This window comes from Myotis yumanensis, unplaced genomic scaffold, assembly GCF_028538775.1.
Source record: "Myotis yumanensis isolate MYYU_CA2020_CCGP unplaced genomic scaffold, mMyoYum1.0.hap1 SCAF_13, whole genome shotgun sequence".
NCBI classification, from domain to species: domain Eukaryota; kingdom Metazoa; phylum Chordata; class Mammalia; order Chiroptera; family Vespertilionidae; genus Myotis; species Myotis yumanensis.
The window spans coordinates 30,120,147-30,146,517 of record NW_027223764.1 but is presented as its reverse complement, the minus strand read 5'-3'; the positions used below and the strand labels follow the sequence as shown (position 1 = coordinate 30,146,517).

The 26,371-nt window shown below is 36.2% G+C and overlaps 1 protein-coding gene across 1 annotated transcript in view; it reads left to right on the top strand.

The window, feature by feature from the left end:
• The window catches only part of PCDH15 (protocadherin related 15), a 632,895-nt gene that overhangs the window by 584,679 nt on the left and 21,845 nt on the right, over positions 1–26,371 (top strand). The window contains exons 28-30 of the mRNA XM_070432784.1: positions 1,588–1,676; positions 16,239–16,415; positions 21,950–22,168. Of these exons, the coding sequence (XP_070288885.1) occupies positions 1,588–1,676; positions 16,239–16,415; positions 21,950–22,168 (485 nt within the window). The remainder of the gene's footprint in view (positions 1–1,587; positions 1,677–16,238; positions 16,416–21,949; positions 22,169–26,371) is intronic.

The window sequence follows — 26,371 nt, the reverse complement described above, 5'->3', positions numbered from 1 at the left end:
GCTCAAACAATGGTTTGAAAGATTGCTAATTAGTTGCATTATTTCACATAGTAGTTTGGATTTCTTCTCCCAAAACACTGAATCTTCCAGCCAATCTGGACCTGTTTTCCCATATGGCCATATCATTAGAGATGAGTTAGTAGTTGACCTCTTCAGATGAGTTGTAGACTCTGATTTGTCACATTTCCATTTCTCCCTATTATTTCATGCTTTTGGCTACTTCACTCATTTACATTACCTGTCTGGTCTTTGAAGACACTAATTTTGTGGCTCCTGAAAGGGCATCCATATGTAGACAACTTGGAGCCTGTACCGAAAAAACTTGCAGCATAAAATTATTCCCTAGTATAAATTATGATCAGATATATGATGCTAAATATGCCTAATCCAGTATATTCAGTTTATGGTCCTGGTACATATACATACACATAATTCTAATAGTGTCTAACTTACATGCAAGGCAATATGTGATTTGACTTTACATTTTTTATATTCATATTGGATAATAGTAAAGAGCACATGTTCTGGAGTCAGCCTGCACTAATAGGTCCCAAGTTATTAAATGTTTCTTTGTTTATTAGTTTTCTTATTTATAACTGAATAATAGTCATAACTACCTGATATGGTGGTTGTTAGAATTAAATGAGTTAAAGCCTGTAGTGTATTGAGGAAAAAAGTAAATTGTATGTTGTAAGCAGGTAATAAATGCTTTTATTTTTATTCCATTATTCTAAATAAGAACAGGAAAAATGTTATTAATGTTAAATGAGTAGGATGAACTCATCAACAGCTGTTAAAATTAATTTTAGCCCCGTATATAAGTTTACATGTACATTCATCTTTATCTACACATAAAGTTGGCTAAAGCAGACATAAAGACTATATATGATGCTGCCCTAATCAGTTTGGCTCAGTGGATAGAGCATCATCCTGAGGACTGAAGGGTCCCAGGTTCAATTCCGGTCAAGGACACGTACCTCAGTTGCAGGCTCAATCCCTGACCCTAGTCAGGGCTGTGTGGGAGGCAACCAGTCCATTGTCTCTCTCACATTGATGTTTCTCTCTGTATATATCTCTCCCCCTCCTTTCCACTCTCTCTAAAAATCAACGGGAAAATATCCTTGGGTGAGGATTAACAACAACAGCAGCAAGACTATATATGATGGTTTTATTAAATGAATTATTCTAACTAGTCATATCACAGATTCTTAGCACAATGACTAAATGATCTCTTGAGATTTATAAAATAAAGGCTGTGTTTTTTTGTTTTCCTGAGTGTTCTTAACCTACCTAATTAAAAAACAAACAAAAACATCTTTCATAATGAAGAAAGCAAACAAACACAAAATCAACAACACTGGAAGTCACTTTAGTTTCTGTAACTTCTAAGTAAACAACAAGTGGTTTGTCATTCTGAACATGCCCCGACATCTAATGAAAATTACATGCCTAAAAATCATTTATTCCTGAATTTAAAAATGAAAACCACCGTGTGAAATGCATAGCAGAGAAGAAATAAAAAATGCTCTAATTATAGAAATGTTAATGAGTAAAAGCCAAACAAATTCTGTTTTTTTCTTCTTTCAGGTCTCTGTTGTCAATCAGCTGGACATGCAAGTCATTGTTTCTAATGTGCCCCCCACTCTAGTGGAAAAAAAGATAGAAGAACTTACAGAGTAATGAATTTTTGCTTACTTTTATATTTATTTTCATACAGCTATAATTTTTATTGGATTAGGTAATTTTAATCATTATAATGTTCAGTTTAAACATATATTTTAACACACTCTCTTAATAATTTAGCTTGCTGTTTTCCTGAAGTAAGAGTTTTATTTGAAATATGTGGAGGTTCTAACAGTACTTTCAAATAGGACTGGAAATTAGATGTGAAAAGATATTAATTTGTAATGCCTTGATTGATGCTTCAACATAACTTCAAATGCAGCATATAAGAAATAAATCATAACATTAATTATTTGAGCATATAGCATGTCCCCAAAAATGTATACACGCACTTTGAATAATTATAAAGGCAGTGTTTATTGAAATACACTTCATTTTCAAAATTGAGCTATCAGCTGTTAAAGTGTGTGTACAATTTTTTGGTCCCAAATTACTCAAATAGCCCAATATCTAATAAGCAATCCAGCTAGTCCAGGGAATGCTATTTCTCAGAGTGATATACCTAGATGGCTAAAGCTTTTTTTTTTTTTTTTCAAAAACCAATTTTAAATGATATATGTTTAATTATTCTAAAATATATGACATGCCCATCTATCTGCCTTTGAACAGAGTACACTGAATATGTTATTGTTTACTCAATGTTGTGATTGTTTATTAAACAGCTGGCCGTTAATATACTGAGTGCTCTCAAGGATTATTAAAATGTCTTTTTTTTATTGCTTAAAGTGTTACAAAGGGTAAAATGTCTTTACTCTTTTACTCTTAACTACCCTGACCTAACCTGCCACCATTTCCTAATTTGTAAATTGGTATTTATTCATTATTATGTCTTCTATTGAATTTTGGTTGATACATGCCAATTATCACTGTTAATCTGCCTCTCTCTAGAAAAATATCTCCTACTTATAAATTCCCAGGAGAAGCTTCAGATAGGTAACTAAACTATTAGTAATTATGTGTCAAATAAAATACAATAGGCATTGATTAAGGCATGAGTGATCCCCTTATAATAGGTGTTTTGCAACAGTTATTTGTTGATCTTTTATAAAACAGAACCATTGGATGTCATATAAATTTTCCTATAAATGAGGTGAATATCAACATGTATTCATGGAATATTGATAATACAGTGTCTTGTTTACCTCTGAAAGTGTTATATATGCTTAACTTTTATCAAAATAATAGCTGATTACACCTGAAAATTTTAGAATTATACCTGTCTTTTAGCTGCTTTAATGTCATCTATTGGTGTAGGCTTTCTCTGATTGCACTGTCCAAAAGAGATGACATTCTCTTCAACCTTTAACCCAGTGATTTTCAACTGGTGTGCCACAAAATTTTTAAAAACATGCAATACCTGACTATATAGTCAGGGCATTGACCTCTTTTTCCAAATAAAAAAATGACACAGCCAACACAACAGTAGCCATCTGATGTAAATGAATCAAAATTATACCTATTTTTTTTTGGTCAGATAGGCAAAAAATATAACATATTTTTTGGAGTGCCACAGAATTTTAATAATTAGTTTATGTGTGCCATGAGATGAATAAGGTTCAAAATTGCTTCTCTAATCCTTTTTTCTTTCTTTTTCTTCAGAGTATTATCTAATATTTTTATTATATGTCAATTTCCCACTGGGAATCCATGAGAATAGAAAAATCTGTTTTCACTGCTATAATTTCAGTTATATAGCAAGTACTCAATGCATTTTACAATTATAAATTTTATAAAACCAAAATCATAATGCCCCTTTTGTCATATTGAGACAATTTATGAAAATTGAAGAAAATGGCAGGTAAAAGTATAATTTCATAGCAATTTATATGATTTATTCCTTTTAAGTGGATATGAAGATATGAATGAGAAAAATCAGGCAACTTTCAAGTCTTGAGAGAACTGTACCACTATGAAAGGAGCTGTAACTTTGTATAACATAGGTTTTGAAATTCAAGATTGGGCATATAATTTAATCTTTCCCAGATTCATTTCACCAGCCCATATTATAAAGAGCTAATATGCTAATTAGACCGAACAGCAGAACAACCGTCCAGACGACCTTCTGGATGAAGCCGGGGCTGCAAGGCCCAGCTCAGGCTGCAAGGGGCTGAGAGGGCTGAGTCCCTTGCACGATTTTTGTGCATCAGACCTCTAGTTGGTTGAAAAGAGCTAATAAAACTTAAATCAAAGAACTGTGATAAGAACTAAATGATATCAGCCATCTCAGACAATGGAAATCATGAACATTTAATGAATAATAGATATACAGAAATGAGGTTAGTAGCCCAAAGTCTGTAGGTTAAGACAGAGGCCACAGTTTTGCACTTTCTATTCAAAGAGCAGATAGTGTAGTAATGGAGCTCAGATTATGTACTCAGACAAGTTTGAAGCCTCCTATAGTTGTGTGATTTCTGAGCAAGATATTTAACACATTAGACCATGCTTCCTCATCTTGAATATTGAAATAAGGATGTCAATTTTGTGTTACGTTTGATAAAATGAAATGTAAATTTTCTGGTGCAGTAAGTCATAGCAAGCACATGACTGATTTCTTGCAATACATTTTTCAAAGCCTGTATTACATTAGAGATTCTTAAGCTCAAAAATTTCTCATCTCTTTAAAAAAAATATACTTTTTAAAAAATATATGTATTTTATTGATTTTTTACAGAGAGGAAGGAAGAGGGATAGAAAGTTAGAAACATCAATGAGAGAGAAACATCGATCAGCTGCCTCCCGCACGCCCCCTACTGGGGATGTGCCCCCAACCAAGGTACATGCCCTTGACCAGAATCGAACCTGGGACCCTTCAGTCAGCAGGCTGATGCTCTATCCACTGAGCCAAACCGGTTAGGGCAAAATGTACTTTTTTTAAAAGCAGTTTTATATTGACAATAAAATTGAGCAAAAGATTCAAAGAATTCCTATATGCTCTCTTTCCTCATGGATTCCTATAGATTCCCTCGCAATCTACATCAGCGGTTCTCAACCTGTGGGTTGCGACCCCTTTGGCGGTCGAACGTCCCTTTCACAGGGGTCGCCTAAGACCATCCTGCATATCAGATATTTACATTTTGATTCATAACAGTAGCAACATTACAGTTATGAAGTAGCAACGAAAATAATTTTATGGTTGGGTCACAACATGAGGAACTGTATTTAAAGGGCCAGAAGGTTGAGAACCACTGCATAAGGGATCTCCATGTACCCATAATCTATAATAGTAAAAGCATAATATGCTAATTAGACCAGACAGCTGAACAACCTTCCAGACATCATTCCGGACGAAGCCACTGTGGCGGGGGCCGAGGCAGAGGTGGTTAGGGGCGATCAGGCAGGAAGGCGAGCATTTAGGGGCATCAGGCAGGCAGGCAAGTGAGCGGTTAGGAGCCAGTAGTTTCACTGCCCTAAAAATCCTTTTTGCTCCACCTAGTCATCTCTCTCCTCCCCACTAACCTCTGGTCTTTTTACTGTCTTCACAATGTTACCTTTTCCAGAAGGTTATATAGTTGGAATCATGAATTGTGTGTAGCCTTTCTAGTCTCATTTTATAAGCTACTTTAGTGGGTGAATGTGATAGTGACAGGGACTGTTAGACCTGATTCAGCACCAGGAAGCCCCAAACACTCACTCTTAATGTCCAGGGGTGAATAATGAAAATGCACACATACCCAAGATAGACAGCAGAGTGCCAATTTGCTCATTAAAAATAAGAATTTACTGTTCCAGTGATAGGACTAACCAGCACATTCATTTCCTGTAGACATTCTTAGATGACAAGTCACAATATCATCAAAGCCATTTCTATATTTCCCATGAGATATCCCTATCCTAGGAAGTGGAAAACTAGAATTCCATTTGGTCATCACTTTTATATTTTTTTCTTAGAAAGACCCTTATTTGAGGCCAAATCATAATCCAAAGTTTCCTTGGTAAGCATGAAGCTAGTACAAACTGAGAGAGTTGATGAAAGGAACACATAATAACCTAATATGTCCATTTGATGGTGGAAAATTATTTGCAAAGGGAGTCAATATCCTTTGATGGCTAAGAGCTCAATGCCTGGAAAGTAGGATGCGCACAGTAAATGTTAGCTGCTACAGTGATGCTAGTGATTACTCTCCACTCCCCTGGAATTGGGTTAAAGGGCTTACCGAATTTTTTATTGCTTTTGTTATTTTATGCTTATAGAGGTAACCAACACCCCTTCGTAATGAAACTCACCCCTTTTTAATCATATTAACATATTCCAGCTAACCCGATGCCCCCTACAGGTGGCCTATGTTCTGAAGTATTTTAGTTTTACCTTAGGATTTATCTCTTTGTGAGTCTTTTGTCTCTTTTACAAAGTCTTGAGATTAAGGAGCAGGAGGAATAGTTGTAAGGACAAGATCAGTGACACCTTGTAACCAACAAATGATTGGCAATAGTGTCTAAAGAAGAAACTAAGAAATATTTGCCTTTTGTCTTCTTCCTTTCTCCTTCCACTTCACCATGAAGTCCCGATGAGTAAAAGAAGTTTGGGATGCTAAAATTTAAATTCTTATGAAACTTCAGAAATGGCATTTTCAAAATGTATAAATTAAAGATTTTAGAAATATTGTGTTACTATATGAATTGGAACTGACAGTTTAGGTCTCAGAGTTGCTTACTTCTTTTACTTTCTAAATACAATATGAAAAATCGATGATAGAGAACTTTATTGCAGTAGTTAATGCTTTGATGTGGATGAATCAATCTTAATGAAATATTTATATTACATCTGAAATGTGTCTGTAAATTATAGCTCCTGGTATATCAAATCACACTTTAGAAATCTCGTTGAAATATGTATTTCTAGGATGAAAATTAGAAAATCTCTTAGAAAAAGAACCAATGAAATAGTAAACAATAGATGCTAGCACTTATATTCTTTATTAGCAATGTTGTCTTAGCATTTTGCACATAAAGATAATGTTCTAGCTTACATTTTAAAAGGTTGTTGAGTTGGAGATTAGGTGACCGGTTATAAGTATATAGCAATAGTCCAGGAGAGAGATCACTGTGGCTTGGACTGGTGGTAGGGATGGAGCTAAGGAGAAGTGATTACAATCCTATATAATAAAACCCTAATATGCAAATTGACCAAATGGTGGAATGACCGGTACTAAAATGTGCACTGACCACTACACTCAACGCAGGAGCTGCCCCCTGGTGGTCAATGCACTCCCACAGGGGGGTGCGCCACTCAGCCAGAAGCTGGGCTCATGGCTGGCGAGTGCAGCAGCAGTGGTGGGAGCCTCTCCTGCCTCCACTGTAGGCAGGCGGTAAGGAGCAAGGGGTCCCAGACTGTGAGAGCCCTGGACTGCGAGAGGAATGTCTGACTGCCAGCTTAAGCCCGATCCCCCCAGGGGGAAACCCTCGAGGGGTCCCAGACTTCAAGAGGGCGCAGGCCGGGCTGAGGGACCACCCCCCCATGCACGAATTTTGTGCACTGGGCCTCTAGTATGGATATATTTTTGAGGGTACAATCCTACAAAATTTATCATGGCTTGGATGTATGAGAAAAGGCATGAAACATGATGATTCCTGGGTTTGGGTCTGAGCAAAGGACAAAGTAAAAGTTGTTACGTTAACCATTGAAGAATTTGATAAAATTATACATGCGATAGTAATAGTAATCTGTAATCAATTTTAGTGGAAAGAAAGAACTAATTCTCAGTTAAATGCCAGACTGTAGGAAAGTGCTTTTATCCCTTGGAACATCATAGAGAGGGTATCTCCTAAGGCCATGAAAAGAAAGTTTCATGGTACCGAGAGCATTATTTAGCATATGTTCTGTGTCGAGTCTCTACGGGTCTATACTAACAGAGGAAATAAGTTCAGAATATCTGGAGAGCCTGCATAATATATCCCTCTGGCCATCTGCAAAGCCTATTGATTTGTTTAGCCAGGCTTTTGAAGAAATATTGACAAGTACCTAAGATGGAGCTCCCTATGTTACTAGCTAACTATAAACCAATTTCCTGAACAAAAGGCTAAGTAGAGTGTGTAATCATGAAATCTGAGGAGTTTCTTTAACTGTAGCAACAAATATCTAACATCTATGGCACCTTTTTTACTTGCTGGGTTTTGTACAATTAATTAGTGTTATTCAATTAACTTCTCACAGGGACCCATGGAAGTAGGTTTGAGTATTTTCTTCTTTGTACAGATGAGTTCTCTGAAACTCTGAGAAGTTGAGTGTTTTCCATAAAGACAGAGTAGCGGTGTAGGTTTAATTTGGACTTACATCTGTGGGCCAACAGCAGGCTGGGTTCCTAAATATTCCCTCTGTTAATGTTTTAGGAGGCAAACTTAATTAAAAATCCAACATCTTTTCTTGGGAGTGAGCTGAGCACACAGTGCCAGAAACTCTTATATGGTAATTTTAGTTTGGCTCATTCACACAGTTATGTAATTGAGAAGATGTTTGCTGTAATATTTTAGTGTGAAAAATAGCTATGAAACTATTTCAGTTAAGACTACATTTATTTTTTTATAAGGCAATTTCTGATTGCAAGTAATTGAAGATACATGTATGGGTAACTAGATAAAGTGATGTTGTAAATTAAAATTTAGGGGAATCTTCTAAAAATAACTTGGTTTGAGAATAAATCAATTAACTGAGCCAGTTATATATTAGTATTCTTAGTTTAGATAAAAAAAAGGTTTTACATAGAAAAAATGTTTCAGTTAAATTTTCCCTTCAATATTTATCTAAGAAAATTGTTTAAATAAATAATTTTTATATTGGACATTAATTATGTGGTAGCACAGTAAAACATGTTATATATATATTTATATATAAACATATATAACAAACATATATAACACATAAACATTAATATATTTACATAAAATGTATACACGTATTTATATTTATATGCATATTTATATGCATACACTATGTTAATTATATTAACATATTTTCTTGGAAGTTTAGTTATTAAAACTTTGTTTAAAGATAATGTAGTAACATACTACTACTAAGTATTGTAAGTTTCAGATCTTATAAAATAGAACAATAACCCCTAAGTGAAAATTTAATTTTTTTTTAAATATTTTATTGATTTTTTACAGAGAGGAAGGGAGAGGGATAGAGAATTAGAAACATCGATGAGAGAGAAACATCGATCAGCTGCCTTCTGAACACCCGCTACTGGGGATGTGCCCGAAACCAAGGTATATGCCCTTGACCAGAATCGAACCTGGGACCCTTGAGTCCGCAGGCCGACACTCTATCCACTGAGCCAAACCGGTTAGGGCTAATTTTCATTTTTTATAATTATTATACTAATTCATTTGCACTGCATTTGCTTCTCAATCAATCAAATGCAGTTATTTGTTTTGAAACAGTTTGCCATAATCAAATATTAATCTGCTATGCATTTGATTGAAGTACTTGTATTTTATATTGATATATTGCTTCCAAGAATTTAGGTTCAAGGCAAATTTAAATGACTGGATTTTTCTATAATACAAAGTTTTATCAAACTCTATCATGAGCAACTCTGCAACTTTAAACAGAATGCAAAATTCATGATCAACACAATTTCAGAGTCTAGTAGGACCAATTAGAGTAGGACTAGCAGTGATGGCGAACCTTTTGAGCTCGGTGTGTTAGCATTTTGAAAAACCCTTACTTAACTCTGGTGCCGTGTCACATATAGAAATTTTTTGATATTTGCAACCATAGTAAAACAAAGACTTATATTTTTGATATTTATTTTATATATTTAAGTGCCATTTAACAAAAAAAAAACAATCAGCCGAAAAAATGAGTTCGCGTGTCACCTCTGACGCGCGTGTCATAGGTTCGCCATCACTGGTAGGGAAATTGGACAAATGTTGCTACCATGAGAGAATTAGAAACATGACCCAGGCTTTGGTACCCTGGACCTTAAAATGAAATATGCATACAAGTTCTAATGCAATGGAAATAGACTCAGGCAAACTTCAGCAAGTGGAACTTTATTGGAAGGCTGTTGAGAGCAGATAATATCAATAAAGGGATGGAAAACAGGATGGGAAATAGTCAAGAACAAGGGCAGCTGCAGAGGCCTGTAAAGCAACAGCAGGTATAGGCGGATATGCAGTTTCTGTCTGGTGCACCTCCAGTGCATGACTTCCAACCCTTTAAAAATTGTGAGTCTTTGCCCTGGCTGATGTGGCTCAGGTGGTTGGTCCACTACACCAAAAGGCAGTGGATTCAGTTCCTGATCAGGGCACATACCCAGGTTGCGGGTTCAATCCCTGGGAAGCAACTGATCAATGTTTCTCTCCCACATGGATGTTTCTCTCTTTCTTCTCTCTAAATCAAAGATCAATAAAAAAAATTTGAAAAGAAAAATATTCTTTGACTCAAGAACCAAATTTCAGAGAAAAATGAAATGGCCTGCTCTGAGTCACATGCAGCCTTTGATGGCATAGGGTGATGGCAGGATGGGAACACTGATTAAAATCCTACTAGATGTGACGGTTGGAGACAAAGCTAAATGCTTCAAATTAGGGAAAGAGTATAAATGCTTTGGAGCTAAAAAGCTACAAAGTCCGCTTGGGAAATGGAGGCATTAATGCCTTTTATACCTATGCCTTCTTTTTGTGGATCTTATAAGAATTAAGTACAATTTTGTGGTATAGAGAGCACAGTCCCAAGCAGGTAACTACCCGTGAAGGAAACAGCTGATGAAAGCAGCACTGTGCTTCCCATTTGCTAAGGAGTAGTTCACAGGATGACATTTTATTACCAAAACGAATGGTGAGGAATTGATGATGACTTTCTTGTTATTATTGTTTCTGTTGGGGAAAAAAACAACTAGAACTTATTTTATAGTGTGTTTGAACAATTTTTAATTAAGCAGTTCTGACCAGAATTCACACAGATTGACGAGGAGAAAAGCAGCTTATGCAATTGGAAATTCTGCAACTTCACAGTTGTTTCACTGTGGGAGTAGGAAATCAAGGAAAGGGAATATTGAATAATCTTTTGTTTTATATGTACAGTTTGCTCAAAATCTTTGCATATTACCTGCTGTGACTGGTAATATGCAGACTCATTTAATAAGACTAAGTAGTGTTTCTGAAGCCCAATTATTAAGTTCATCTGCGTGTGCACTCTGGCCAAAAATTGCATGAGCAGGGGTTTGCGGTAAAGAAAGGAGTTAGTTTATTAGAATTGGCCAAACTGGATCTGGGCTAGCTCATGCATTGAAAGACACAACTTCCCAATGACACAGAGGTTATAGGGAAATGACACATAGGTTACAGGTCATATAGGGAAAAATCAGGAGACGTCGTGGATTAGGGGTTCAGGGTACTGTTAGGAGCTGATTGGTCAGAGGTGAGGTAAGGGTAATACATAATTTATTCAGGTGTTAAGAGCAACTCCAAGATCAGCTTCTATGTCCAAAACCAATTTCAAGGAGAGCTTGCTAAAGGGGCCATTCCATGTTAGTGCTAAGGAGCTGAAACATAACTTAGATCAAGATGTTATCTTTAGCACCGCAGATGGGATTCAGTGGTTGAGGGTCAACAGATGAACCAGGAGGTCACAGTTCTATTCCCAGTCAAGGCATACTGGTATGTCCAGGTTGTGGGCTTGGTTCCCAGTAGGGAGCGTGCAGGAGGCAGCCGATCAATGATTCATTGATGCTTCTATCTCTCTCTCCCTCCCTCTATCATAAATCAATAAAAAGATTTTTAAAAAGATGTCATCTTTAGCCTGCCAGGGGCTAATTCTAATACCTGTGACCATTAGTCAGAATGGGGCTATCTGCTGCCACAGGGGTCAGAGAGGGTGAGTGACTAAGGTCAGATCAGTGAAGTGTGCTGAGAGAGAAAGAAAAAAAATTACAGTTTCAAAACTACAGTTTAAATAAACTCAGAATTATGAGGACCCTCGGTTTCCCTGGTAGCATGAGAAACAATTTCCTTTAGCTATCTGCTTGTACCATGGGTCAAATAAAAACAAATCTGGATTTTTTTAGAAGAAAAGAAGCTTTATTTAAAAGATTAATCGGGGAGCCTGGGGGAGGGAGACTATTGTAATAGGGAGAGCTCCTGCCAGCACTTAAAGGTTAGGCAGGAAAGGGCTTTTCTTTTATAGGGAGGAGTAAACAAGGCTAGAAAAAACCTGTGTGGGCAAGCGGGAGGATCACACAGATCAGAGAATGTTTTACCTTGACCTCACTGCTATGGGAGGAGCCTTTTGGTGGTGGTGGGGGGGGGGGGGGGGGTGGACTGCTGCTTCAGGCTAAGGGTGGGTCAAAGTTTAGAGGCTTGGAGGAAGCAGAGAGACTTAACCAGGGTTAGGTTAACAAGAATTTGTTCTGATTGATCTGTGAGGACAAAAAATTCAACTAATCACTTCTGAAGTAAAGAATGGGAATTTGCAGGATCTGTGCCTGGCTTTGTCCCGGGTAAACAAAGGGACCTCCAGGAGTCTTTATGAGCCTTATATAAGCCAGGGAGGGAAAGGCTCTTCTTCACAGTAACACTTTCCTGGAACATAAGGCGGGTCGGGGGGGGGATACTTCTTAACCCTTGCTATTTTTTGAGGAGCACAGGAATTAGTAAAATTCAATATTGTCGAGTATAAAAGGGAGTATTGTGTGAACATGTATTTCATATTTCCAGGAAGGTAATTAGAGTATTACTCTATTAGAGGTCTTCAAATATTATGCTTTTTATGGCAGGCATTAAACTAGCGGTTCTCAATCTGTGGGTCGCAACCCCTTTGGGGGTCGAATGACCCTTTCACAGGGGTCGCCTAAGACCATCGGAAAACACATATATAATTACATATTGGTTTTGTGATTAATCACTATGCTTTAATTATGTTCAATTTGTAACAATGAAAATACATCCTGCATATCAGATATTTACATTACGATTCATAACAGTAGCAAAATTACAGTTAGGAAGTAGCAATGAAAATAATTTTATGGCCGAAATTGGTTTGGCTCAGTGGATAGAGCGTCGGCCTGCGGACTGAAAGGTCCCGGGTTCGATTTCGTTGCAGGCACATCCCCAGTAGGAGATGTACAGGAGGCAGCTGATCGATGTTTCTCTCTCATCGATGTTTCTAACTATCTCTCTCCCTTCCTCTCTGTAAAAAATCAATAAAATATATTAAAAAAAAAAATTAAAAAAAAGAAAGAAAGAAAATAATTTTATGGTTGGGGGTCACCACAGCATGAGGAACTGTATTAAAGGGTCGCAGCATTAGGAAGGTTGAGGACCACTGTATTAAACCATAGAGCAATAATGATAGTATAAAATATAGACCCCCATGCCCATCCTAATTTAAAACAGAGCCCTACATTATTATTATTTTTTTAAATTATGTTAGGGCCCTAGCCAGTTTTGCTTAGTGGATAGAGCATCAGCCTGCTGACTGAAGGGTTCCAGGTTCAATTCCGGTCAAGGGCACATGCCTGGGTTGTGGGCTCGATCCCCAGTAGGGGGCGTGCAGGAGGCAGCCAATCAATGATTCTCATCATTGATGTTTCTATTTCTCTCTCTCCTTCTCCTTTCCTCTCTGAAATCAATAAAAATATATTTTAAAAAAATTATGTTAGGTACATCTCCAAAAACAGTTTTTCTATAAATACAATGTGAGGGGGAGAGAAGGTGACTAAAAGACTATAGAAGAGAATCACTCAGAGCACTATTAGCACAAGTTTGTATTTGAAAATGCCAGGCTTGGGAAGTCTCCCAAGGCCCTTGGGGAAGCAGGGCAGAATGTTTTATGGGGCTTTAGCAGGAGAAGATTGGCTGAAGTTGAACTAGTTTTGAGAACTTATGGATTAGCAGCCAATGGGTAGTCAGGGAAATCAATGTGGTGCAGGGGAGTAGGTAGAGGTCAAGGTCATGTGCAAGTAGGGTCTAGATTAGAATACGTGTGGGCCACAGTGGAAAATTTTTGATTTTTTAGGAACTTTGGCAGAATATTGTATTTAATAAATATGTCTCTATTATTACTATTACTACTTTTGCATTGGAATGGAATGCATTTTTCTCCACATTATAGACCTAAAATCTCATCAGTGTTTATGGAAACCAGTGGTCATGCATAACCTCTACTCTTTTGAGATGTTAGCCAGCTTTAACACCATATTATCTAAAACTTGATACCACTGCCACCATAAAAACTTCCCCTCAAGTGCAAAACACTGGGCTTCACAAAGAAACAATTCAGGTAGTTCAAGGTAACTGAGATGAAGCAGAGAGGGAATTTGTCCTCCATATTCAATACAACAGATGATAGGAAGAAGCAGCCTGAATTCTGTAAAGACCTTACCCTCTTTTAAGAACATCTATGCTCAGATACACATTTCAAGAAAGATAATAAAGCATCATATATTAATCTCTATGCTTTAGTCTCTCCTTTATGTTTTCCTTTAAACAAATAATGATCTTTAAAAGTTGAATGAATTAGAAACGGGAGAAACGTATAAATGCAAAAATTAGGCTAAATTGATAACTATTATTATATTATATGGAACAATTACTGTGTGGTAAAAACTCTGCATAGATTTCAGAGTAAAAGCTCCCACTTATTTAATGCACACAATGATACCATGCAGTTGATGATTTCTTCATTTTTTACTTAAGGAAACAGAGTTTAAGAGCTGAAAATTACTTGCCTAAGGTTATGCTGTTGATAAGTAAAGGAGCTGAAAATTTAAGTCAGACCTCTGCACTCTTTATCACTATGTTATTACTATCTGTGCCTCCTACAGAATGTCAGGAGTATAGTGTGGTTTGACTTCAAGCCCTCTCTTATTTTTAAGTGAGCATAAGTCTTTAAGAAAAGAACCCTGAAGCCCTAACCGGTTTGGCTTAGTGGATAGAGCGTCGGCCTGTGGACTGAGGGGTCCCAGGTTCGATTCCTGTCAAGGGTATATACCTTGGTTGCGGGCACATCCCCAGTGGGAGGTGTGCAGGAGGCAGCTGATCGATGTTTCTCTCTCATCAATGTTTCTAACTCTCTATCCCTCTCACTTCCTCTCTGTAAAAAAAAAAAAAAAAAAAAAAAGAACCCTGAAACAGACCCGATGGTGTTAGACTAGTCCAGGTCTTGCAGTCATTCCTTTCCGGTTCAACTCCTAACTAGTATTTGATGAATGGATTTACTCTTCCTACTTATTCCCACGTATTCTTTTGCTTATTCTTCAGTAAGAGTCTCATTGCAAAGATACCATGAGGCAGAGAGACCCCAGGTATGAGGTGGTGAGACAAAAGGAACAGAATGATTGGCACTTCACCAAGAGAGACTTCAACCATGCTGTTTTATACAATTTTAAAACTAACAAACACAGCATTTTGCTATTATTGCCAATGCCCCACAGTGTGCACACCATAGGCTTGTGTACAATGGTGCAGCCATTTCTTCCGAAGTTTAATATCTTGTTGTTCTTTTAATAGGGCAAATCAAGCACACACCAGATTCTAGGCAACATTATTATTATTATTTTTTTTAATGGGGCAGAAAGCAGGTCAATTTTGGCATCTGAAATAAAGGTTATTTTTTGATATATCAAAGGAATTCAAAATTTTCCCCTCCCTACCCCAAAATGCCTTAGACTAGAGCATGAACTCCAAAAGGAGTGTTGAATCTATAGATAATGTTTTAAAATATTTGTCATGTATGGCTGTTAAATTAATTCACATTTATGCGTATTAATATTTAAAATATGCATGCTAGTATTAACCTATAAGGATTAGCAATATAAAGTTTTTAATAAGGGAAAGATCATTAAGGAAATTGCCACTTGTGGTAACGTAAAAACAAATGCTTATATGGCAATAATTTGTACTTTCAATTAACATCAAGTTATGTAATTTTAAAATGTATTTTCTAAAAAATTGCCTATAGGTTAACATTTTTTGTCATTTCTATTGAATATTACTGATTTCATACCCAATGATATATCTTTTAGTTGTTTATATTCACCTAAACAGCTTCTGATATTGCCATGCAATATTTTTATCTTAATCTGGTGAACTTGCCTTAGCAACATAACTCTACGTTCTCCCATTCCTATAATCCCCTAAGGATCTTCATACCCTTAGGAAAAAAAGGTATCCTAGTCCTGCACCTTAGCATATAGCTATGTGCTCTACATCACAAAACCTTATGGGAAGTGTAGTTTACCACATTAGCCATATGACCTCAGGAGTTCTAAGACCCCATGGCTCTTATAAAGCACAGACAGCTTTATTTGTACAACACAGTTGGCATTTCCCATGAGCTAAGTAAAAGCTCAAATGCTATCATAAATTCAAAAAGCCAAGACTTAAATAGGACATGGTTGGTGACCTCTTTCTATCTTATTCAGCTTCCAGCATCATTGTGAATTAAATGCTGAAAAAATATAGAGAATTTTTTTCCGAGGGTTCATATTCAGTAAACATTAGCAAAAACTAGGCTGTCATCATTTTTCATTTACTAAATGTCATTTCAAGTTGAGAGTTATGTTTCCCCCCAGAGCTTGTCAGAATGTCATGTGCGTACTTGGTTTGATTTATAGGATTTTGGATCGCTATGTTCAGGAGCAAATTCCTGGTGCCAAAGTTGTGGTGGAGTCCATTGGTGCTCGCCGGCACGGAGATGCCTTTTCTCTGGAAGATTACAGCAAATGCGACTTGACTGTCTATGCAATCGACCCTCAAACCAACAGAGCCATCGACAGAAAAGAGCTTTTTAAGTAAGTAATTTTATTGTCAGTAATAGTTTTCTGGTTACAATATCACCCATAGATAATCCTGATTTAAAGCTTTGAGTGTAAGTTCTTAAAGTTTAAAACCCACCAAACTGTTGTTGAAAGTGAAGTCTAAGCAAAAATATTCCAAGACACACTACCTAGGGTCCTCACACCTGGAAGTTTTGAGGTCCAAGCGTGGGATAGAATGACCTCAGAGGGTCTTTTTTCCTTTTGGCATCAGAAGGCCCCTTATACTTATGAACAAGTAGCCGTTTACTGAGATCAGCTCACCTCAGCTCCCACTCTCGCTCCAAGGCCCCGGATGTTTAGGAAGCAAGTACAGATTCTTTCTTAAAGAGGCAATTTGCCTTCAACATTATCAGTAGGTTTACATTTTAAGAACAAATCTTGCTTTCTTCAAGGTCTTACTGAACCAGCAAAAATTAGTATCTGACTTTTCCCTTACCTTGAGGTGGGGGGTTAATTACTTCCATCTAAGGCCATACCCTATGTTATATTTTATCCTGATGTAAATTTGAATATTTGAGTTATAAATCCTAAAAACAAAGAAAATATGGAATCTGAAACAAAAAGCTACTACATATTCTCCCTTGGAAGTTATTACAGAACAGTTTAATGTTAGTTTCCTCTTTAATCTAGTGACACCTAGTGTCCAACAGATTCTTAAAATGTAGTTCTTACCTAAATTAAAACACATTTTTAGTTGAAAAAAAAATATTATATATATATGTATATATATATATATACACATATTTTAGGTCTTTGTGTTCATAAATACACACACGTTTCAATATTCATAATTTCAGAATGTATTTTTCTTTATATACAACTAACCATATACAGAAATATCTGCTTATACAAATTTGCATATATATTCATATGTGGGTAAATTTATTTAGTAAATGTCTATCCATTTGTTTATTAAAACACATAAATTTAAAAATTAAGATGGTATTAAATACTATTTCATTGTTTCTAAAATAGGAGCAATGAAACTTTGTTGATGAAGAGATTTAAAATAAACTACATTCAGAACAGATTATATTAGTTTTAAAATAAAACTTACTAATTTTTTAAAAGAGCACATACAGTTTTAGCTTTCTTTTTTTTTTTTTTTTTTTAAATATATTTTATTGATTTTTTACAGAGAGGAAGGGAGAGAGATAGAGAGTCAGAAACATCGATGAGAGAGAAACATCGACCAGCTGCCTCCTGCACATCTCCTACTGGGGATGTGCCCGCAACCCAGGTACATGCCCTTGACCGGAATCGAACCCGGGACCTTTCAGTCCGCAGGCCGACGCTCTATCCACTGAGCCAAACCGGTTTCGGCAGTTTTAGCTTTCTTATATGCACTTTCTTATATGTCCAGCCTATTTAACACTAATCTCTCCAGAGGGCAAATGAGAGATGAAGAAGGTGAGAAAGCCTGTCTATTCTACAGACCATGTTTAAAATATAGTATTTAACCATACTTTTACTTTAAAATAGAATCTGACTATCAAACTCTGATAAAGCTTCTTTCAGCTTCCTAAGCCCAGAAAAAATAACTTAAATTTAGAATACTGAAAATTCAATTAGATGAAAAACTAATTATTAGAATCTAGTTAAAATAATTCTGTATTGTACAAATAAAACAGTGGTCTATCTGCCTTGCTTTACTAAGCAAATCAACCTTATCCAAGTGGAATGTGTGTGGGCAGATGTGTTAACCATTGTCCATTCTACAAACCTGTTTTGGAGACCCAGACTGTGTACCTACTAGGGAAATAGGCAGCTGCCCTCTAATGTTTTGGTGTGAGTTTCTGTGAAGCATAGTACCTTCTCCTGCTCACCTTCCCTTTTATTTCTATATCAACATGTACATTACAACACCAGCAGCATCATGGTAAAATGCAGGGTAGACTGCTGGTGGACACATGGTACTTTGAAAGCTGTGTCCCACACAAGTAAATGGAGAAGGAATACATGTTGGTACATGATCCATCAGTTGACTGAATCAGAAGACATGCAATTTGGTTTAGGAATTTATCTCATCTTAGGAACAGAGCAGTGATCAATTAATATTGGCAAGAACCTGGGATGAGATGTGTTTGCCTCACCCGTTTAAGCAGCAACTAAGTAAACTGGATGAGAATAAAGAGAATGTCACATTTCTTCATGTTGTTGAATTTGACAGATCTATGTACTGTCTAGGATGAGTAAGCAGAGGGGAAAATGGGATCAGTAATAGATGCTGAAAAACAAAGAAAAGCAAACAATATATTGATGACTCGGAGACTATATATCTCTGGAAATATTCTCCTACTGGAACCATTGGAAATAATTTAACATTTTTTAGTGGAAAGCAAGATGGTAGGAGGTTGTGAAATGGTGTATGTATTTTACATGCCCTGAACCCTTCCCCTCTTTCTGCTAAAAGAACTGCAGGAGAGGATGGAGAGAATCATCCCTGTCCAACTACAGGCCAAGTGGAGTATGCCATTCCTCCGCTCACACTGACTGGGTTTGGGTTAGCACACATTCCAGGGAGAATCAATTCAATTATTTATTCAGAGATTAATGTATTTAAGGAGATAGTAGAATTCTTAGTCCTGAAATCAGAAAAAGTATAAAACAAAAGCCTGACGTTTCTTGGGGCCAATTTTTTCACTTCAGGGAGAACATCTAAAATCCACTGAGAGACTGGATTCAACGTTGCTGGAAAAGAGAAATCATCTGAAAAATAATTTGGCAGCGTGAAGTATATGCATGCAAAGTTCATGGCATATTAACAAAAAGATAAAAATCATAAAGAGATCAAAATCTATTTAGAGGTCAATTAAGATACAACCTGATAATTCCAGGTTCCCTTGACATAAAAATTACAGTAGTTATTACAGAATTAAAAACTGAGAATACAACTAAGAGATTTTATTCTATTATAGGCAAAATCAGTGAAAAGGCTCTCAAGTGTCCTTCAAAAGTATCTAAATGTGCTTTAAAACCACTGAAACAGAAACAAAAATTACTGATTATAAAGGAATAAAATTAGATAAGTCTTACACATTCCACCTGCATGTAAAATATCAAAGACAAATCACATTTATAAAATTTTCAGGAAAAATATTGATTCAAGAATAGTTTACCTAGGCAAGTTGTTTTGCATGTATAAATCAAAAAGAAAAATATTGTAAATCAGATACGGGTTCAACAACAATCAACTCTTCTGGTAAAAAAAATTAAAAATTTACCTAAATTGGTAAATAAACCAAAATAAACATCTTAAAAAATTAGCTGTTTTAGTGTAAAAAGACTGAGATCTCCCTTTAGGTGATTTGATATAAATGCAGGAATCCAAAAGAATTGCGATTTCTTAATGGATTCTGCACAATAAGGGTACAATTTTCTTTGCAGTTAATGATCTTACTCTCCTTCTGACCTTTCCGTTTCTAATAAATATAGTATTTCCTTTGAAATTACTCTAGATCTGTACTTCATTTAGAGTTTATTACTTTCTCTGATAAATGGTTGAAACAAAAAGTTTTAGCATTACATCCTATTCTAGTACTTGGAGCAATAGTTAAACCTTTATTACATTATGTTAGCATGTATAAAAATAACCTAGGTAAATTGCTATAGAGTATATTGTTTACCTACAAAAGCATATTTATAAAAAAAATCCTAGTTGCTTTATATTATAGTAAGGAAATAAGTAAAAATAGGTGTAGCTTAAAACTAAAATTGAATTATCTAATCCATTCGATTTATTTAATAGGGAAGACTAAGAAGCTACCCTGTGGAATTCATATGTGATGGCAGCCATCTCTCTATTTTTTTTCTCTATGGAATCTTTACAAGCAATGTATTAACTAGATTTAAAACCAGCATAATCACTCAGAAAATTAGAATACAATGTGTCAAAAAATAGAAAATGTACAAGTTTGACATCTTTGATTACCATTTAATGGTGAAATGTGAACCCATTTTCATTTATTTTTTCAGATTTCTTTGTATTTTTTTCACATTTTAAACCAAAGTATGCTATTTTGATATTAAGAAATATATTTCTAAATTAATATTTTTGCTTTCCATATTCTATATAAAATCACAATTATATAAAAATATTTATTAATACTTTAAAAAAAAAGGTTAGGTTTGAGTATACCAAAATGTTAGTTGTGGTTGTCTTTGCATTGTAAGCCTATGAACAATGTTGCTTTTTGAAATATTTTGTGTTTACCAATGTTCTATAGTAAGATATTTGACCTTTATTAATAAAAAGAAAAAGAAAAATGCCTAAGACATGTTGTAGTTTTATGGCATTAAGAATACAAATGTTGCATTAATATTATAGGATTTATAAGAGACTTTTTTAATGTTCCCCAGGAATTTTGGGGGAGCAAAAGACACATAAAACAGCCTATTTATTATAATACTAGAGGCCCGATGCACGAAATTCATGCAAGAGTAGGCCGTCCTTCCCCCGGCTGCCGGCACTGGCTTACCTCTGGCACCCGGGACCCGGGCTTCCCTTGCAGCCCCAGCTTCGTACGGAAGGTCATCCGGTCTAATTAGCATATTATGCTTTTATTATTATAGATAAAATATGTAACAAAATTGTTCAAGCTAATAAAATTAAGTAGCAATTATTCCTTGAGTCCTCTCCCAATACAATGCCCATAGTTGGAATTGCATTACTTAGAGGATGTGTTTGCCAGAACTAGTGGATTAAATTGACCGCCAATTCTCGTCATTCTGATTACAATGATTACTATCTGCATTACTTATTGTCTTTTCTTTCTAAACAGAAAATACCTTTTAATTTGTTTACCTTTTGCCTATAAACCATTGTTTTAGTTTGATATTTGAGTGTTGATATTTAAGATGGTGTGTGGAATACAAGTATATTTTAGTCTGAAGGCTTGAATTGGTGGTCTGATTTGTTTCAATAACTGTATAGCTTTGTGGTCTGCAGTAAATCAATAATGTGATGTTCGATTTTATAGGATTATTCTAAGGACCCAAGGAAATAAAATGCTGGAATGTAATTTTAAGCTCTGCTATAAAAATTAGAATATTATGTTTTACTTGAGACCTGATGCATGAAATTCGTGCAAGAGTAGGCTTTCCTTCCCCCAGCTGCTGGCACTGGCTTCCCTCTGGGACCCAGGACCCGGGCTTCCCTCACAGCCCCGGCTTCATCCAGAAGGACATCTGGTCTAATTAGCATACTATGCTTTTGTTATTATAGATTCCACCAGCATAACATAATAATGTTAATAATCTCAACATAGAGATATTAAGTTCAGTGATATTGATAATGACTTTTCCCAAGCCTGTATGCATATTAAGGGTCATTGTTATTAATAATGTTGATGTGTACATAGATATGTTATTACTCTTTTTTATTTCTGTTGCTTTTTATGTGTTTTTTGATTCATAAGACTCTGAGTTTATGTTTCTTTTAAAAATATTAGATTTGCAAAAGATTTTATTTTAATATTATTTATTTTACTCTTTATTTAACAATAAAGATTCTTGGATGGCAAACTGCTCGATATCAATAAGGACTTTCAACCGCATTATGGGGAAGGAGGACGCATTCTGGAGATCCGGACTCCAGAGGCAGTGACCAGCATCAAGAAGCGAGGAGAGAGTCTAGGCTACACAGAAGGGGCCTTGCTGGCTCTGGCCTTCATCATCATCCTCTGCTGCATTCCTGCCGTCCTGGTGGTTTTGGTCAGCTACAGACAGTGAGTATTCATGGATGCTCACTGTTCGGTGAGAATATTGGGAAATGGGTTAAGAAGAGAGATAGCCCTGTGGGTGCCACTAAATAAAACTAAATAAAAAAGAATAATACATCATATAAATTGCTGTTATAACAAACAGTAAGAAATAATGGTAGAACTGCTATTCATCATTTAAAATACCTACAGGGAAAGTTCTTACATATTATTTTACCATTGTCTTTGTTCTCAAACACTGAGAATTTTCTTTTGAGTTAAATAAGAAAAGATCATCCCAATCTTAAAGTTAAAAAGTATGCTCTACATCAAGCTGTTATAGGACTATTTTCAATCACAAAAGTAATGTGAAGAGCAGATATAACACTTAGGTTGATATATTGGAGTTCCATGCATCCTTAACAAATCAATTGTTATGCCATAATTAAAGCCAATGAAAACACTTAATACTGGATAAATTGTTTTAAATTATTAAGCTATCAACCAAATGTTAATATTCATGTTAAATGTAGTTTATATTGTGGCTACCATGTTTTATTCAACTATTTCCAAAAGAACTTTTTTATATCTTACTAGCAATATTGTCATTGAGAAAATTTTAATTTTTTAAAAATATATTTTATTGATTTTTTACAGAGAGGAAGGGGGAGGGATAGAGAGTTAGAAACATCGATGAGGGAGAAACATCGATCAGCTGCCTCCTGCATACCCTCTACTGGGGATGTGCCCACAACCAAGGAACATGCCCTTGATCGGAATCGAACCTGGGACCCTGAGTCCCCAGGCCTACGCTCTATCCACTGAGCCAAACCGGGTAGGGCGAGAAAATTTTGACACACAGTGCAATGATCAAAAACTGGATATTAAACTCAGTGTCTGAAATTTTTTAAAAAATTAATATGCCTGCCGAAACCGGTTTGGCTCAGTGGATAGAGCGTCGGCCTGGGGACTGAAAGGTCCCAGGTTCGATTCCGGTCAAGGGCATGTACCTGGGTTGCGGGCACATCCCCAGTAGGAGATGTGCAGGAGGCAGCTGATCGATGTTTCTCTCTCATCGATGTTTCTAACTCTCTATCTCTCTCCCTTCCTCTCTGTAAAATATCAATAAAATATATTAAAAAAAAAAAAAAAATTAATATGCCTAATATTTGAACACTTGTAGATACATTGTTTAATTATTTTTAGTTCAGTAATCAACTTAAAACTATGAATTAATTTTAGTTGCTTTTTTATAGATTAGCATAACAAAACAAAATGAGTTTGCACTGCTCATGTTTCAAAGTAAAATTCTATTTTTAAAAGTCTAACTTTTGTGCCTTAATATTCTGCTTATAAATAAGATTGGAATGAATGGGTTTTTTAATATCAAAATGTGTCTTTTAAATTCTCAATGCATGGAAAACAAAGAAGCAAATATTTTAAAAGTGCCATGAATTCATTGCCCAGGAGTAGCAACTTTCAGGTTCTAAGTGAGGCCAAGAGTATAATCAGAGTTTGCTGACTAATTCTATTCCTTTATTTTTTAATTAAATTTATTGGGGTGACATCAGTTAATAAGATAAGTTTCAGATGTATATTTCTATGATAGATGATCTGTATAATGTATTAAGTGCCTAGTACTCACAGTCAATCATCTTCTAACACTTGTATTTAAACTCCTTTACCCTTTATTACTCCCAATCCACTCCCTCTGCTGCTGCATCTATGACTTTCCATCTTATATCCCACATGAGTGAAATCATATGGTTCTTAGCTTTTTATGACTTACTTATTTCACTTAGCATAATATTCTCAAACTCCATCCATGTTGTCACAAATGGCATCATTTCAACTTTTTCATGGATGAGTATTCCATTGCAAATACGTACTACATCTTCTTGATTCAATCATTTATCAAAGGTTTCCATGTCTAGGCCACTGTGAATAACTCTGCAGTGAATATAGGGGTGCATATATCTTCGTGAATAAATGTTTTCAAATTTTTCAGATACAAACCAGAAGAGGGTTTGCTGGGCCATATGGTACCTCTATTCTTAATTTTTTTAGGAACCTCTATAGTGGTTGTACCAGTTTACATTCCCACCAGGGTTCCTTTTTCTCTATACCCTCTCCAACACTTATTATTATTGTCTTATTGATTAGCCATTCTAAGAGGTGTGAGATGGTATCTCATTTGTAGTTTTGATTTGCATTTCCTTAATAGTGAAGTTGACCATCTTTTTTATGTATCTGTTGGCTATTTGTATATATTTTTGGGAGAAGTGTCTGTTCAAGTCCTCCGCCCATTTCTTAATTAGATTTAATGTTTGCTGTTGAGTCGCATGAGTTCTTTTATATATTCTGGATATCAGTTCCTTTTTGGAGTTGTTGCTTGCAAATATCATCTCCCATTCAGTTAACCTTTTTGTTTTCTTGGAAGTTTCTTTTGCTTTGCAGAAGCTTTTTAGTTTGATATAATCCCATTCATTTACTTTTGCTTTTACTTCCCTTGCCTTTGGGGTCAAATTCATAAAGCCTTTCTAAGATCAAGATTTGTAAATTTAGCACTCCATGTTTCCTTCTAATAACTTATTCAGATCTTATATAAAGTTCTTTGATACATTTTGGATTAACTTTTGTACATGGGGACAAACTAGACCAGTTTCATTTTTTTGCATGTGGCTTTCCAATTTTCCCAGCACCATTTACAGAAGAGGCTTTCTTTTTTCCATTGTATTTTCGGCTTCTTTGTCAAAAATTATTTGCCCATATATATAGTTGCTTTATTTCTGGCTTATTATGGATATAATACTTGTTTTGTTCATTGATTTTGCGTCTGAGTTCATTAAACTGCCCATCTGTGTGGGGTTGGTATTTTTTGTTGCTTTTTGTATCTTGTTTAGTTTTTTTCAGAACTCAATATTAAGTTATCTGTCATTTGAAGCACATATTTCCATGTCTTTCTTAAGTTTATTTTCTGGAGATTTTTCATTTTCTTAATGAGTTGCCTCGTTACTTTGGTTATGCATGGTATTTGATGGGTTCCTTCTCTATCTAGACACCTATGTATGAGTGGCATTTCTCTAGTAGACTGTTAAGTCTTTCTATTGTTTTTCAGTAGATGATGTTGAACCACATGTTTTTGCACTTCTCTGCCTGTTCAGATCTCTGTCAAATGGTGGAAAATGACATGTGTTCCCTGGGAAGATGGGTGCTCTCCTGAGATACAGTCACCCAAGTCTTAGGGAACCAGCCTCACAGGGGAATGCAGTGGGCAATGGAGGTCCAAATCTGTAAAATCCCAGTGCTGTCCCTTGCAGCCATTATGTGTGGGTATGGACCGGGTGAGATGGGGGAACCCAGCACCTCCTTTGTTGCTTTTCCTTCCTAGCGGTGACAATGAATGGACATCTGTGTCATCCCCTCTGTGCCTCCACCAGATCCTGGAATTCGCTGTAGGTTGTGCCCTTCGCTCAGGGAAAAGGTGTTGCTTTGGTACCAGTTCTCGTGTTTGGCAGATAATGTGCTCTGCAACCTGACACATTGGGTGAAGGGAGCAAAGCTCTGGGAGGTTCATGGGAGGTGGCCAGGTTCCATAGCTTTCTCTGTCTGGAATGCCACTTTCAGACAACTGTGGTCACACGTTTGTGCTTCCTCTCTGCCTGGGTCACTGGGCTCAGCTGTAGCTAGTACTGCCCACCCCTGCAGGAATGCTCACTAAATCTCTTTGCTCTTCCCAGCTGAAGGGGAGGGCCAACAACAACCTGATTCCTCCCCTCTCCAGGCAGAGCCCGCAGTGAGCTCCACGCTGCAGGGCTGCATCCATGGCTCCTTGAGCCCCTCTCCCTTGCTGCCGCTCCAGTTGACTCCCACTTGCCCACCTTTATGTTTCAATATGCAGTCTCCCAAGTATTTGTGTGCTGAGCAGAGAATTCTTTGTTGAAACTTAAAGGGGAGAGACGAAGGGGATCTCTCACACCGTTATTCCTCTGACTTCACTCCTCAACTCTCCCTATTTCTTTAGCAGTCTTCAAGCCCAGTACTAGTAAACCAAGGAGCTGATTATAAAGATCAGATCATTTTTAATATTTCCCTATCAAAGTTGAAATTCTCAAACCCATAGTTTAATACAATTTCTCTTATTCAATTTAGTTCATTTCTTTGTTTTGTGTAATAAATATTTTAACAGTTTATATGACTATGACAGTAATATTGAAGTGCTCACCATTT